The sequence below is a fragment of the Physeter macrocephalus genome, chromosome 17, assembly GCF_002837175.3.
Source record: "Physeter macrocephalus isolate SW-GA chromosome 17, ASM283717v5, whole genome shotgun sequence".
Taxonomy (NCBI): Eukaryota; Metazoa; Chordata; class Mammalia; order Artiodactyla; family Physeteridae; genus Physeter; species Physeter macrocephalus.
This window is the reverse complement of record NC_041230.1, coordinates 19,463,476-19,480,581: the sequence shown is the minus strand read 5'-3', so window position 1 is coordinate 19,480,581 and position 17,106 is coordinate 19,463,476. Positions and strand designations below refer to the sequence as shown.

Sequence of the window (17,106 nt, the reverse complement as noted above, 5' to 3'; positions counted from 1 at the left end):
CTCTTTTTGAATTATGGTTTTCTCAGGGTATATGCCCACTAGTGGGATTGCTGGGTCATATGGTAGTTCTATTTTTAGTTTTTTAAGGAACCTCCATACTGTTCTCCATAGTGGCTGTATCAATTTACATTCCCACCAGCAGTGCAAGAGGTTTCCCTTTTCTCCACACCCTCTCCAACATTTATTGTAGATTTTTTGGTGATGGCCATTCTGTTACTATTTTTTTTAATAGCAGTTTTGTAAGAGACTTTAGTGTTGAAACTGGTATGAGATGGTTGATAGGGCGTAGTCTTCCTGATATGCAGGCAAATTGAGGAGTTGTTGTTGTTAAAAATTGTATACCTTGGTAAATATTAAGCAAGATATGTGGAGAGATAATTAGATTTTATTTAAATGAAACTGGGTTAACTGGTCTCAGATATCATTTGGAGTCATTTGAAATAGAGGAATCTATCATAGAAATTTTGTGTTTAGACATTTCCCCTCACCTATCTTAAATGTTCTTGCTCTCTTCCTTAGGGTATGGTCTACCAGATGATATTGTGATAGAAAAGAGAGGCAAAGGAGACACTTTTGTGGATTGTACGGGTGCGGATATTAAAATCTCAAGCATAAAATTTGTTCAGCATGGTGCCGTGGAAGGAATCTTAAGTAAATATCTGAATATTTCATTTATTATTTGTTCCAGACTTTGAAGGAAAACTGTGCTTTCCCTGGAAGATAGAATTTAATAAAATACCACTCTTGAGTAGTATGCAAGCCTGATTAATTATTTATGTACATAGCTTGACAACTGAGGAAGCTTATTGTAAAGTGAAAAACAGTTCAATGTATTCTTGAAAATTTGTTAGTTTAATATTTGTTTCTGTGTGATCATTTTTTTTCTTTTAAAACATTCCGGTATTGTGATCTGTGTTCTTTGTATTTGATTTAGCCCTGGTCTCAAACCAGCCATCTTCACATTGTGATAATATTTATTTCCTGGGATTTGTATCCCTTATTTTGAATTGGGCCTCCTTTTCTTCTCTCTTCTAAGATAGTCATGAAAGTTACTTTCTGATATTTTTTTTGTAATGAGAAGTGCTTTTTAACTTGATTTTGCATTTCTGAGGGCAAGTCATTCTTTTTTAAGAATGCTGCTTTTAGATTTTATCAATAGAAAATAAATCAAAATAGTCATTGTTTTATAAATTATGAATTCATAATTCCAGTAACAGAGTTTAAATGAGAAATACTTAGACTGTATCTAATATCAGCTCTAGGCCATTTCTAATATTGGAAAAGACACATTACTTCTTAAAGTATTTGATTGCATGTTTTCATCATAGTTATTCACCGTGGCAAGACTACATTGGAAAACTGTGTATTGCAGTGTGAAACTACGGGAGTCACAGTACGAACATCAGCAGAATTTTTAATGAAGAACTCAGATTTATATGGTGCCAAGGTATGATAATCTCTTATGGGAAGTAGTTTAGGTTTAAGTTCTAAATAAGTAAATAAAATGTCCTGGGACAAGATGTAAATGCATACTCCTGTTCTCTTTCTTCAAAGAAGTTCAGACACTTCCATGTACTAAGTCAGCCAGACTCAATTGTATAAGGTTCTTCTTATTTAGCATTTTCAAAACAGATTAGGAAGAAAATAATAAATCTCACAGTTTCTCTGTCATACCTTTAAAAGAGGTTAGACCCTTTAAGTTGTAGCTATGTAAGTGATGTTGTAGCAACTGAGGCTGGGTTGATTTTTTTAAATTAAATTTTTATTTTGAGATTGTAGATTCACATTCTGTTGTAAGAAGTAATACAGAGGTAGTCTGTATGTGTATCCTTTACCAGTTTCCTCTAATTGTAACATCTTCCAAAACTATAGTACAGCATCACAACCTGGATAAGATTGATTCAGTCAAGTTGAATATTTCCATCACTACAAGGATCCTCCATGTTGCCCTTTAAAGCCATATCTAGGTGCCTCTCCTTCCGACCTTCTCATTAATCACAGGCAAACGCTAATCTGTTCTCCATTTCTGTTATTTCATCATTTCAAGAATGTTATATAAATAGAATCATACAATATGCAACCTTTGGAACTGGCTTTTTTCACTCAGCACAGTTCTCTGGAGCTTCACCCAGGTTGTTGCATGTACCAATAGGTTCTTTTTTATTGCTAAGTAGTATTCCATGTATCATTGTTCCACAGTTTAACTGTTCACTTGTTGAAGGACATCTGGGTTGTTTCCAGTTTTTGGCTCTTGTAAATAAAGCTGCTATAAACATTGGTGTACAGGTTTTTGTGCAAACATCGTTTTCATTTCTCTGGGGTAAATACCTAGGAGTGCAGTTGCAGGGCATGTGGTTAGCTGCATGCTTACTTTCTTTAAGAAACTGCCAAACTTTTCCAGAGTAGTTGCACCAGTTTACATTCCCACTAGCAATGTTTGAGTGATCCAGTTTCTCCATATCCTAAGCAGCACTTGGTTTTTTCACTATTTAATTTTAGCCATTCTGATAGGTGTGTGGTTTTAATTTGCATTTCCCTAGTGGTTAATGATGTAGAATATTTTTCATATGCTTATTTGCCATCCTTATCTTCAGTGAAATGTGTATTCATGACTTTTGTCCATTTTCTAATTGGATTGTTTGTTCTTTTTTACTATAGAGTTTTAAGAGTTCTTTATAAATTCTAGATATGAAGCCCCAGTTGGGTATGTCATTTACAGATATCTATGCTAGTTTGTAGCTTGTTTTTTAATAATTTTCACATGGGCTTTTGCAGAGCAAAGTTTTAAAATTTGATGAAGTTGAATTTATCAATTTTTCCTTTTATGTGTAAGAACTCTTTGTCTAGCCCTGGGGTGCAAAGATTTTCTCCTTTTTTTTTTTTTTTTTTTTCAATTTTATAGTTTACATTTTACATTTAAGGTCATGAACCATTTCTGAGTTAATTTTGGTATAAGGTGAGTTTTAGGTCAAAGTTCATTTATTTGCTTATGGATGTCCAGTGGTAACTGCACCATTTCTTGAAAAGTCTATCCTTAAATAAATTGGTTTTGTATTTTTATCAAAAATAATATGGGTATGTTTTTGTGGGCTAATTTCTGGGTTCTCTGGTAGAATAATTCCTCCCACTCTCACTTGTCTTTTTTTAAACATTGTTTCAGCTATTCTAGTTCCTTTGCCTTTCAATATAAATTCTAGAAATATCTTGTTCGTATCTACAAAAAGTCTTGCTAAGATTTTAATAGGACTTTCAATAAACCTATATATCAATTTGGGGAGAATAGACATCTTTTCTACGTTGAGTCTTCTGATGTGTGAACATGGTATGTCTCTCCATTTATTTAGATCTTTGATTTCTTTCATCAGCATTGTGTAGTTTCAACATACAAGTCTTGTATATGTTTTTATAGATTTGTACCTAAACATTTCATTGTAAGTGATATTGTATTTTTAATTTATTGTGCTTATTGCTAGTATATTGAGATACAATTGATTTTTGTATGTTTGTTTATATCCTGTGACCTTGCTGAACCTTCTTATTAGTTCTAGGAGTGTTTTCATAGATTTCATGGGATTTTTCTATGTAGACAGTCATGTCATCTACAAATAGAGACAGTTTATTTCTTCCTTTCCAGTCTGTTTGCCTTTGGTTTCCTTTTCTTGCCTTATGGCACTGACTAGAACTTCCAGCGTTATGTTGAATAAGAGTGGTGAGAGTAGATATCCTTACCTTGGTCTTGATATTGGGGGACTGTATTCAGTATTGTACCGTTAAGTATAAGGTGTTTTTTGCTTTTTTAAGAATTAAAAAAAAATCCTTTTTCAGCTTTATTGAGGTGTATTTGACAGAAATTTTATATATTTAAGGTGTCCAATGTGATGGTTTCATATAAATATACATTATGAAATGATCATCACAGTCAGGCATTCATTACCTCACATCATTAACTTTTTTAAAATTCCCCATCCGCTCTTCCCTCTGGCAACCACCTGTTTGTTCTCTGCATATATGACTTTGTTTCTGTTTTGTTTGTTCGTTTGTTTTGTTTTTTAGATTCCACATATAAGTGAAATCATACACTATTTGTCTTTGTCTAACTTATTTCATTTTGCATAATACTGTCTAGGTCCATCTTAGTTGTCGCAAATGGCATTCTTTTTTATGGCTGAGTAATATTCCATTTGTGTATGTGCGTGCGTGTGTGTGTGTGTGTGTGTGAGTGAGTGTGACACTACATCTTCTTTATCCATTCATCTGTTGTTGGGCACTTAGGTTGCTTCCATATCTTGGCTATTGTAAATAATGCTGCAACAAACATACATCTTTTTGAGGATGTATATTTTTTTGAATTAGTGTTTTCGTATTCTCATATAAATACCCAGGTGTGGAATTGCTGGATTGTATGGTAATTCTGTTTTTAATTTATAGAGGACTCTCCTTACTGTTTTCCATAGTGACTGCACCAATTTACATTCCTACCAACAGTGTACTACGATTTCCTTTCTCCACATCCTTGCATCCTTACTGCTTATTGTCTTTTTGATCATAGCCATTCTAACAGGTGTGAGGGGATATCTCATTGTGATTTTGATTTGCATTTCCCTGATGATTAGTTATGCTGAGCACCATTTCATGTGCATGTTGACCATCTCTATGTCTTCTTTGGTAAAATGTCTATTAGGATCCATTTTTTAATCCGGTTGTTTTGTTTTGTTTTTATGTTAAGCTGTATGAGTTATTTGTATATTTTAGATATTAACCCCTTATCTGATATATTGTTAGCAAATATCTTCTCCCATTCAGTAGACAGCCTTTTTGTTTTCTTGATAATTTCCTTTGCTATGCAAAAGCTTTTTATTTTGATGTAGTCCCATTTCTTTATTTTTGCTTTTGTTTCCCTTGCCTAAGGAGACATATCTAAAAAATATTGCTCAGACCAATGTAAAAGAGGGCACTGGCATTGTTTTCTTCCAGAAATAGTCTAGTTTGATTCTTTTGTGTGTAGCTGTCCAGTTTTCCCAACACCATCTGTTAAAGAGGCTGTCTTTTCTCCATTGTATATTCTTGCCTCTTTTTATTGTAGATTAATTGTCCAGATGGTGGGGTTCATTTATGGTCTCTCTATTTGTACCATTGATCTATGTGTCTGTTGTGCCAGTACCATACTGTTTTGATTACTATAACTTTGTAGTGTAGTTTGAGGTCAGGGAGCATGATACCTCTTGTTTTGTTGTTCTTTCTCAAGATTATTTTGGTTATTTGGGGTCCTTTGTTTTTCCATACAAATTTTAGAATTATTCTAGTTCTGTGGAAAACGCCATTGGTATTTTGATAGGAATTGCTTTGAATCTGTAGAGTGCCTTGAGTAGTATGATCATTTTAACAGTATTCTTCCAGTCCATGAGCACAGTATATCTTTCCACCTGTTTGTGTCATCTTCAATTTCTTTTATCAGTTTTTTAAGTTTTCTAAGTATAGGTCTTTTTTTTTTTTTTTTTTGGCTGCACCATACATCATGCAGGATCTTAGTTCCCTGACCAGGGATTGAATCCACGCCCCCTGCAGTGGAAGTGTGGAGTCTTGACCACTGGACCGCCAGGGAAGTCCCATAAATATAGGTCTTTTACCTCCTTAGTTAGATTTATTCCTAGGTATTCTTTTTGTTTTTTTTTTTTTTGTGGTATGCTTCTTAATTTCTCTTTCTGATAGTTGTTAATGTATGGAAATGTAACAGATTTCTGTATGTTAATTTTGTATCCTGCAATTTTACCATATTCATTGATGAGTTCTAGTAGTTTTTTGGTGGCATCTTTAGGATTTTCTATACCGCCAGGGAAGTCCCATAAATATAGGTCTTTTACCTCCTTAGTTAGATTTATTCCTAGGTATTCTTTTTGATGTGATTGTAAATGGGATAGTTTTCTTAATTTCTCTTTCTGATAGTTGTTAATGTATGGAAATGTAACAGATTTCTGTATGTTAATTTTGTATCCTGCAATTTTACCATATTCATTGATGAGTTCTAGTAGTTTTTTGGTGGCATCTTTAGGATTTTCTATGGATAGTATCATGTCATCTGAAAACAGTGATGCTTTTACTTCTTCTTTGATTGCTGGGGCTAAGACTTTCAATACTATGATGAATAAAAATGGCAAGAGTGGGCATCCTTGTCATGTTTTCCTGATCTTAGAGAAAATGCTTTCAGCTTTCCACCACTGAGTATGGTGTTAGCTGTGGGCTTGCTATATATGTCATTCATTATATTAAGGTATATTCCACCAATGGACATTTTGTTGAGAGTTTTTTATCATAAATGGATATTGAATTTTGTCCAAAGTTTTCTCTGCATCAACTGAGATGATCAAATGATTTTTTATTCTTTCATTTGTTAATGTGTTGTATCACATTGATTAATTTGTGGATATTGAACCATCCTTGTATCCCTGAGATTAATCCCACTTAATCATGGTGTATGATCCTTTTAATGTATCATTGGATTCTGTTTGCTAATATTTTGTTGAGGATTTTTGGATCTATGACTATCAAGAATATTGGCCTGTAATTTTTTTTGTTTTTTTGTTGTGTCTTTTTCTGATTCTGATATCAAGGTGATGCTGGCCTCATAGAATGAGTTTCTGAGTGTGCCTCTTCAATTTTTGGGGATAGTTTAGGAAGGATAGGTGTTAACTCTTCTTTAAATGTTTGGTAGAATTCACCTGTGAAGCTGTCTGGTCCTGGACTTTCGTTTGTTGGGAGCTCTTTTATTACTGATTCAATTTCATTACTGGTAATTGATCTATTCATATTTTCTATTTATTCCTGATTTGGTCTTGGGAGATTGTACATTTCTAGGGATTTATACATTTCTTCTAGGTTGTCTATCTTATTGCCATATAATTGTTCCTTATAGTCTTATGTGGTCCTTTGTATTTCTGTGGTGTCAGTTGTAACTTGTCCTCTTTCATTTCTGATTTTATTTGGGCTTTCTTTTTTCTTTGTGAGTCTGGCTAAAGGTTCATCAGTTTGGTTTATCTTTTCAACAAACTAGCTCTTAATTTCATTGATCTTTTCTATTGCTTTTTAGTCTCTATTTCATTTATTTGTGCTCTGATCTTTATTATTTATTTCCTTGTCCTAACTTTGAATTTTGTTTGTTCTTTTTCTAGTTCCTTTAGGTTTAAGGTTATTGTTTATTTGAGATTTTTTCTTGTTTTCTGAGGTAGGTTTGTGTCACTATAAACTTCCCTCTTGGAATTGTTTTTGCTGCATCCCATAGATTTTGGATCATTGTGTTTCTATTTTCATCTGTCTCCAGGTATTTTTTAAATTTCTTTGATTTCTTCAGTGACTCATTGTTTGTTTAGTAGCATATTGTTTAGCCTCTACATGTTTGTGTTTTTTGCATTTTTTTTCTTGTAGTTGATGTCTAGTCTCATACCATTGTGATCATAAAAGATGCTTGATAGGATTTCAGTCTTCTAAATTTTTGAGATTTGTTTTGTGGCCTGTAGAATTGTCCATGTGCAGTTGAAAAGAATGTGTTTTCTCCTGCTTTTGTATGGAATGTTCTCTATGTATCTATTAAGTCCATCTGACCAGTGTTTCCTTATTGATTTTGTCTGGATGATGTATCCATTGATGGGGTGTTAAGTACCCTACTATTATTGTGTTACTGTCAGTTTCTTACTTTAAATTCTCCAAATGTGTCAGTGCATACATATTTACAATTGAAATATCTCCTTGTTGGATCTGTCCCTTTATCTTTATATAATGTCCTTTGTTGTCTCTTGTTACAGTTTTTGTTTTAAAGTCTATTTTGTCTGATATAAGTATTGCTATCCCAGCTTTCTTTTCATTTACATTTGCATGGAGTACCTTTTTTCATTCCCTCACTTTCAGTCTGTGTGTCTTTAGATCTGAAGTGAGTTTCTTATAGGCAGTATATATACGGGCCTTGTTTTTGTATCCATTCAACCACTCTGTGTCTTTTAATTGGAATGTTTAGTCCATTTACATTTAAAGTAGTTATTGATAGATATGTACTTATTGTCATTTTGTTAGTTGTTTGGGGGTGTTTTTGCAGTTCTTTATTGTTCCTTTCTTTTCTTTAGTTCTCTTCCCTTGTGATTTGATGACTATCTTTAGTGTTATGTTTGGATTCCTTTCTCCTTTTTGTGTGTGTATCTATTATAGATTTTTGATTTGTGGTTATCATGAGATTTACATATAGCAATCTTTATGTATATGTGATTATTTTAAGTTGCTGATCTCTGAATTTCAAACACATTTTAACAACCCTGCAGTTTTACTCCCTTCCCCCTACAGTTACTGTTTTTTTGACATCATATTTTACATCTTTTTGTTTTATATATCCCTTAACTACTTATTGCAGATATAGATGATTTTACTATGTTTTTCTTTTAATCTTCCTACTAGCTTTGTACATGGTTGATTTACTACCTTTACTGTATAATTACCTTTATCAATGAGCTTTTTCCTTTCATAATTTTCATGTTTCTAGTTGTGGCCTTTTCTTTTTTGCTTAGAGAATTCCCTTTGACATTTCTTGCAAAGCTGGCTTGGTGGTGCTGAATGCTTTTAGCTTTTGCTGTCTATAAAACTTTTGATCTCTCCATCAAATCTGAATGAAAGCCTTGCCGGATAAAGTATCCTTTTTTTTTTCCCCAACATATTGTATAATTCATTTTATGTGCAATGTCCAGGACAGCCACATCTATATGGATAGAAGATACAGTATTGATTGCCTAGGGCTGGGAGGAAGGTGGGGAAGAGGGGATTGGGGTAATAACTGAAGGATGCAGGGTCTCTTTCTAAGGTGATGAAAATGTTTTAACATTGACTGTGGTAATGGTTACACAACTCTGTGAATATACTAAAAACCATTGAATGGTACATTAAACTTAAGTGGGTGAATTGCATGGTATGTGAGTTTATCTCAGTAAGAAGGGAATGATGTAGCCAGGATGGTGGGAAGCATCCTTTGGGCTCCAACTTTCTCCTTGACCCTCTCTATCTTCACTGTCCCTACAGGATGTCTTCCTTCCCACCACGTTCCAGTCCAGGAGTGTCTTGATCTGTCCCTGGCCATGCCTGTTGCCTTTCTCTTTTTTTGGGTGGACCATGAAGTATGCTGGCCTTTCATTAGCTGGTGTCTGATATCGGGATTTCTTCTTCTTTGATTATTGAAGTATAGTTGATATATGATATCTTGTTAGTTTCAGCTATATAGCAAAATGATTCAGTTTTACATCTGTATATTTTTTCAGATTATTTTGCACGGGTGGAGTATTCTTGATTTTATGTTTTTCCCTTTTATCACTTTAAATATATTGTACCCTTTGGCTTTCAGAGTTTCTGCTGAAAAGCCAGCTGATAGCCTTATGGGCATTCCCTTGTACATAACTTGATGCTTTTCCCTTGCTGTTTTTAATATTTTCTTTATCTTTAATTTTTGTCATTTTAAATATAATGTGTCTTGATATGGTCCCTCTTTGGTTTGATCCTATTTGGGACTCTCTTTGCTTCCTGGACCTGGATTTCTGTTTCCCAGCTTAGGGAAGTTTTCAGCTTTTATGTCTTCAAGTATGTTCTCTACGCCTTTCTCTCTGTGTTCTCCTTCTGGGATTCTTATAATGTGAATGTTGTCCTACAGGCCACTTAAACTGTCCTCATTTCTTTTTATTCTTTTTCTGTGTTCAGCTTCAGTGATTTCTACCTCTCTGTCTTCCAGCTAGCTGATTTGTTCCTCTGTATCAGTTAATCTACTATTGATTTCTTCTAGTGTATTTTTCATTTCAATTATTGTATTTCATCTCTGTTTGGTTCTTCTTTATATTTTCTAAGTCTTTGTTAAACTTCTCTTTATGTTCATCCAGGTTTCTCCAGAGTTCTTTGATCATCTTTTGAGCATTACCTTGAACTCTTTATCAGGTGGATTGTCTGTCTTCACTTCACTTAGTTCTTGTGGGGTTTTTATCTTGTTCCTTCTGTTGGAACATGATCCTCTCTCACCTCATTTTGCCTAATTCCTGTTTGTGGATTGCCTACCCTGGGGGTGTAGGTCTTGACTGTACTGGGTCTCTGCCCCTCCTATCTGTCTCATTGCAGTTCCTTCTTTATAACTTTAATTGTGGGAAATATTTTCTGCTAGTCATCAGGTTGTTCTCATTGATAGTCACTCTGGTAAATAGTTTAATTTTGGTGTGCCTGTTGGGAGAGGTTCTCAGTCTTCCTACTTTGCCATATTTGCCACCGGTGTAAGGTTAACTAGGTTTTTTGTAAATATTCTTTATCAAATTAAGGAAGTTCTCCTTTATTTCTGTTTTCTGAGAATTTTTGTAATAAATTTGTTTTGGCTTTTGTCAAATGCTTTTTTCCTGCATCAATTTTTGCTGGATTACAAGTGATTGATTTTCAAATTTTGAACCATCCTTGCATCCCTGGAATAAGCCTCACTTGGTCATAGTATGTAATTCTTTATATATTGCTGAATTGTATTTGCTAATATTTTCTTAGGAATTTATATGTCTATATTCATGAGAGATATTGGTCTGAAGTTTTCCTTATTTGTATTGTCTTTGTCTGGTTTTGTTATCAGAGTAATGCTAGCTTCATGAAATGAATTTGAAAGTATTCCCTCTTCTGTTTTCTGGAAGTGATTGAATAGAATTGGTGTTAATTCTTCTTTAAGCGTTTGGTAGATTTCTCCGGTGAAATCATCTGGGCCTGGAGATTTCTTTTTTGGGAGTTTAAAAATTATGAATTAAATTTCCTTAATAATTATAGGTCTATTCAATGACTTATTTCATGTTGGGTGAATTAATGGATACACTCATAGGGTATAGAGGCCCTGTGACCAGGACCCATTCGGTGGTGAAGGGCTTTCCTATTTGACAGTGATGGCAGCAGGCTCCTGGCACACCTGCTACATGCACCATGTTGCATGCAGGGGTGTTGCTTGCACACCCCGCCCCCCGTCCTGTTAGGCCTCACACTAGCCTGGGGATTCAGGTGGACCATTTCTTCTTCTAAGTTGTCAAATGTATAGAGTTGTTTGTGGTGTTCCCTGATTCTTTAGATGTTTGCAGGGCCTGTGGTGATATCCCCTGTTTCATTCTTGATATTAGTAGTTTTTTCCTTTATTCTTTGTGAATCTTGCTGGAGGTTTGTCAATTTCATTGATTTTTTTTTTCAAAGTGCCAATTCTGTTTCATTGATTTTTCACTATTCTGTTTTCAATTTTATTTATTTTTGCTCTTGTCCTTATTATTTCCTTCCTTCTGTTTACACTGGGTTTATTTTGCTCTTTTTCTAGGTTCTTTGGGTGAGAGCTTAGATTGTTGATTTGAGACTTTTCTCTTTTTGGATGTATGCTTTTAATGCTATAAATTTCCCTCTTGGCACTGATTTAGCAAATTTTGATAGGTTGTATTTTCATTTTTGACCCATGCAGTATTTAGAAGTGTGCTATTTTGTTTCCAAGTATTTGGGGTTTTACTATTATCTTTTGTTGTTGATTTCTAGTTTGATTCCATTGTGGTCAGAAAACACACTGTATGACTTCAATTTTTAAAATTTTGTTGAGGTTTGTTTTGATGGCCCAGGATACGGTCTGTCTTGGTATATGTTCCATAGGCCCTTGAAAGGAAATGTATATTTTGCTGTCATTGAGTATAAATGTCAACTAGATCGGGTTGGTTGATAATGTTTTTGAGTTCTTCTATATCTTTCTGATTTTCTGTCTAGTTGTTTCAATTTTTGAGAGATGGATTGTTAAAGTCTCTTACTATAATTGAGGATTTGTCTTTCTCCTTTCAGTCCTATTAGTTTTTGCTACACATATTTTGTAGTTCTGTTATTTGGTGAATACCCATTTAGGATTGCTGTTTTTTTTTTTTTTTTGGTGAACCAACCTATTTATCATTATATAATGTTAGTGTCTATCTTTGGTAATTTTTTTGCTTTGAATTCTACTTTATCTTATATTAATAGAGCCACATCTTCTTTCCTTTGATTAAAGTTTGCATGGTATATCTTTTTTTTTTCAAGATTTTTTTGATGTGGATCATTTTTTAAGTCTTTATTGAATTTGTTACAATACTGCTTCTATTTTATGTTTTGGATTTTTGGCCGCGAGGCATGTGGGATCTTAGCTCCCCGACCAGGGATCAAACCCGCACCCCCTGCATTGGAAGGTGAAATCTTACCCACTGGACCAGCAGGAAAGTCCCTGCATGGTATATCTTTTTCCATACTTTTATTTTCATCCTGTCTTTATTGTTCTGTTTGAAGTGAATTGTAGACAGCATATAGTTGGATCTTGTTTTTTAATCCACTTTGCCAGTCTTTGTCATTTAATTGGTGTATTTAGACCACTTACATTTAGTGTAATTATTGATGTTAAGTCTTTATTCTAACATTTTATTTTTTGTTTTCTATTCTGTTTTTTCATTTTAATTTTTTTGCCATCCTGTGGGTTACCTGAACATTTTTTAGAATTCCATTTGTTTTTGAGTATATCTCTTTGTATAGTTTTTTTTAAGTGGTTGCTCTATGTATTCCATTATATGTACATAACTTACCACAGTTTACTGATGTTATTTCACCAGTTTGAGTGAAGTTTAGAAACTTTACCTCCCTTAACGTCTCTTTACCATCCCCTATCTGTAATATAATTATCTTCAATATTTCCTTTTCAAACTTCTAGACACATTAGACCACATTAGACAGTGTTATGTTTAATTATGATGTATCTTGAAATGGATTTCTTTGAGCTTATCCCATTTGGGGTTTTCTCAGCTTCTTGAGTCTGTAGGCTTAATGTCTCTTGCCAAATTTGGGAATTTTTAGCTATTTCTTCTTTGAATTTTTTTTACCTTCACCCTTCCTCTCTTCTTCTAGGACTCTGATGACACAAATTTTGGATCTTTTGTTATTGTCCCATAGGTCCCTGAGGTTCTGTTCACTTTTCTTTTTCAGACTGTTTTCTCTCTGTTGTTCAGACTGGATAATTTCTATTGTTCTGTCTTCTGTTTCACTGATTCTTTCCTCTGTTCTTACCCTTCTGCTGTTGTGCCCATCCACTGAGCTTTTTATTTCAGTTATGGTATTTCTCAGTTCTGAAATTTCCATTTGGTTCTTTTATCTTCTGTTTCTTTGATGAGACTTTCTATTTTCTTATTCAGCCTGCTCTTGATATTTTTCATTTAACTATATTCATAATTGCTCATTAAAGCAATTGGCTGCTTTAAAATCCTTGTTAGCTAATTCCATCATCTCTGACATCTTGGTTTTGGGTTTTACTGATTATCTTATGAAGTTTGACATCTTCTTGGCACTTGGTATGAGAAGTGATTTTCCACTGAAACCTGGACGTTTTATACTGTACTATGAGAATCCGCATCTTCTGTTTTAGCTGGGTTTCTCTTACCCTTGTTACTGCCAGGTGGAGGTAGAAGTCCAAGTTCCCCATTTGGCCTCCATTGACATCCAAGTTGAGTGGGGAAGCTCTTTCTTACTGCTGGGTGGGGGTGAGAATTCCAGCTTCTTACATGTCTCCACAGATGCTCTGGCACATGGCAGTGGTCTTGTTAATACTGGCAATGGTGACAGTCTTACACCCTCCACTGGGCCTGCTCTGACACCACTGCAGTAGGGAAGGGGTGTGGCACCTTGTTATTATCAGTTGGGGATACAAGTGCAGGTCCCATATGTAGTCTCCACAAGTGGGAGGGCCTTGTTACTAGCTGGTGGGGATGAAAATCCTTGGCCTTAACTGAAAATCCCAGTGTGGGTGTGGGGGTGCCTAGTCATAGCCTCAAGAGGGTGGAAGTCTAGGCTCCCCTTGGCACTTGCCAGCATGGGTGGGGGTTGGCCAGTATTTTTCCTGTGGTGTTTGGATAGAACAGAACTGTTATTGTTTCAAAGTTTTCTGTCCTTCTAGACTTGCCTGGTCCTTTGGCTAAAGAGAGCAGGCTTTTAGGGAGGCATTCTGGTCTGTTTGGCACTTATGGATTGCCAGCTTCTTTAGCTTCATGTCTGGGAATATAAGGCAAGAAGAATACCCAGGAAATGCACCAATGTGTTGGTGTCATTCCTCAGGTGTTGAGGTGTCTAGCTGCTCTGCCTTTTCAATCATCTTATGTTTGTTTTATATATGATGTCCATGGTTTTTACTTGTACCATCATCTTAGAAGTGGCAGCCTCTTCAGTTTCTTTTTAGTTACTGAATATCTGTTCAGCTTCATAGCATATTTTGAACATGATTGTCCCATTTACTAAGTGGCTGTGGCTTAAGTTATTCTTCTCTAAGTTTTACATGATTCCTGATAATTTGATATTTAGTTTTAACTATTTCATTCTGTATGTATTTTTAATGTTATTGCCCCTAAATCTTTTTTTGTATATAGCTATAAACTGAAAATCTTAGCTGAAGGCCCATTTCCCAGATCTTTTGACCTCTCTACAGAGAGTTAGGTTTGTGTGTAGTGACCATCCCACTACATATAAGTTTTAGTAATCCCTAGAGGGGAAAGTAATAATAAATGTTTTCTCATGGCACACTCCCATTCCTAGGAAAACAACTCAACATACATGCAATAGATGTGTCATAAATGGTTAATAGCAACTCTTCTTCATCTAGGATATTGTGTATGAAATTATTCCAAAAATGAATTTTTAAATAATCATAGAGGTTTGAGTCAAACCATTTTTACTTACTAAAGTGCCTAGCATAGCATCAGGAAATCATTCCTATTATTGTTACTTTTTTTGTTGATACCATGTGGTACCAAGGGACAGTGTGAGAGCATTGGGCCATGCATGGATTGTTCTGGTTACTCTGTAGGTATAAACAGGACACTTGAATTGGTTACTAATTTAACATGTGTGTAGTAGTGGGGACCATTAATTATTTTAATTCATGGAAGTGATTTTCAAGTTAGGTTGGGATATTTTTAAACTGGTGTGCTTTTAAAAATATAGGGCCTTATTTCTATCTACAGCTTAACAATATTTTACTAGATTTGAACACTGTTCTCCAACTAACTGAGTATTTCTGAGAGAATGGTCATTTTTAATAAGTGTATCTTTCAACATAATTGTTAACTGACTTTTTTTTGGCAGAATCAGAAAACTGATTTGTCCCAGATGAAAGAGAGTGAAATAGTAATCAAGTGTTGAAACTCTTAGCCATTGGTGTGTGTGTGTGTGTGTGTGTGTGTGTGTGTGTGTGTGTGTGTGTGGTATTTTGTGTGTGTGTGGTATTTGAAAGTAATAAATGATAGACAACTTGCTGGAAATGAAGCAAATGGAAATGTTGATTAGAAATACCTAATAAAACTTTCTATAAAATACTTTATATTTGCACTGCATTAAAGTCTAAGAAGTGACAAACCTTCTTTTATAGTCTTGCCTATTTTAAACTGATTGTCATTACCTTAAAATGTAACTTGTAGGGTGCAGGTATAGAAATATATCCTGGGAGTAAGTGCACCCTGAGTGACAATGGGATCCATCACTGCAAGGAAGGGATCCTCATTAAGGTGAGCACCTGCTGAGACACCCTCTTTCCAAAGGTTAGAATGGTTTTACCTAAGAAATAATTATGTTTTATTAAATTCCCATGTTGTTCCTGTTGTTCTCTGGTTTTGAAAAGCATAAACAGTATGTAAATTTTAATAATATCAATAGTTGGTGGTTGAAAGTCTCTTGTGAGAATACTTTGTTATCTATAGATCTGCAGAAATGACAAAGGAAAGCTGTGTCACTTAGAGCTCAGATTGTGCTACCACGTATTAATAAGCATAGCTTTCTATTTTATTTTTAGAATAGCCTGGAAAAAGTGAGATTTTTAAAGCAGGCAGTGTTGAATGTGACAGTTCCTTAAAATATTTGCTTTCAATGTCACAGGACTTCTTAGATGAACATTATGACATTCCCAAAATAACCATGGTGAATAATGTCATACATAATAATGAAGGTTATGGTGTTGTCTTGGTGAAACCTACAATTTTCTCTGACCTGCAAGAAAATGCCCAAGATGAAACTGAAGGTATGGTATATTTAGTAATTTTCAAAATAAAAACAGACCTAATTTATTGTATTTCAGCATTAAACTCTGATTAAAGATCTTAATCTTCTTCTCCTCTTAAAAAAAGATAACTAGCATATGCTTAGGCATGGAGATAGAGAAGCTTGATAAAGCTATAACATTATGGAATCTTGGAGTGAAAGAAACTTTCAAGGTCAACTAGTCAGCTGGTCAAAGCCTTGATGTGTGGTTTCTGTGGTCCTGCAGTTCCCTTCTTACCATGCTTGGCTTTCTATAAATTTATAGAATAAGGATGGGCATATGATAGCAATGGTGCCTCCGCTGGCATTTGTTAAGGATGGAGGCAGAAAAATGAATGTGCCAGGTTGAAGGCTGCATTTGACTGGAGGGGATCATGGAGTTCACCTCTAGTTTTTATTTGTAAAAGTAAATACCTCCCTTTCAGCTGTCTTTCTTGGCAGCAAAGCTGATCTAACACAGTGGGAAGTTAATGAATTTCAAGCCATGACCCAGATTTCTATGAAATCTCAGTCATGGAGAAGGATTGTGCACTGGCATAGGTGAGGAAAGTTTAAAGGATGATGAGTAGTCCTTGTCATCCTTCAGGATCCACTCCAGCTATCTGGTAGTTCTTTTTCTCCTCACAGTTCTGTAGGTCAGAAGTTAAGGTGAGCTTGGCTGGGTTATCTGCTGAGGGTCTCACAGGGTGAAAGAGGTATCAGCTGGGCGGGGCCCTTATCTGAAAGCTCTGGGGTGAGAATCTGCTTCCAAGTTCCTTTATGTTGTTAGCAGAATCAATTTCCTTGAGGTCATAAGACAGAGGTCTCCACTTTTTTTGCTGTCTGTTGGCTGAGGATTGCTCTCAGCTCATAGGGACCACTCTTGGGTCCTTGCCCCATAACCCCCTCCATTTCAGTAACAGAAGACCTCCCTCAAAACAAATCTCTCATGCTTCAAATCTTTTTCATACTCTGAATCTCTTTATGCTTTTCCCTTCTTCATCCAGCCAGGGAAAACATTGCTATTAAAGGGTT

The 17,106-nt window shown here is 35.0% G+C and overlaps 1 protein-coding gene across 1 annotated transcript in view; it reads left to right on the top strand.

Annotated features, from left to right (window-relative positions):
- SHCBP1 (SHC binding and spindle associated 1) overlaps positions 1–17,106 on the top strand; it is a 36,995-nt gene that overhangs the window by 18,240 nt on the left and 1,649 nt on the right. Inside the window, exons 9-12 of the mRNA XM_007122551.4 lie at positions 520–651; positions 1,329–1,447; positions 15,477–15,563; positions 15,931–16,072. Of these exons, the coding sequence (XP_007122613.2) occupies positions 520–651; positions 1,329–1,447; positions 15,477–15,563; positions 15,931–16,072 (480 nt within the window). The remainder of the gene's footprint in view (positions 1–519; positions 652–1,328; positions 1,448–15,476; positions 15,564–15,930; positions 16,073–17,106) is intronic.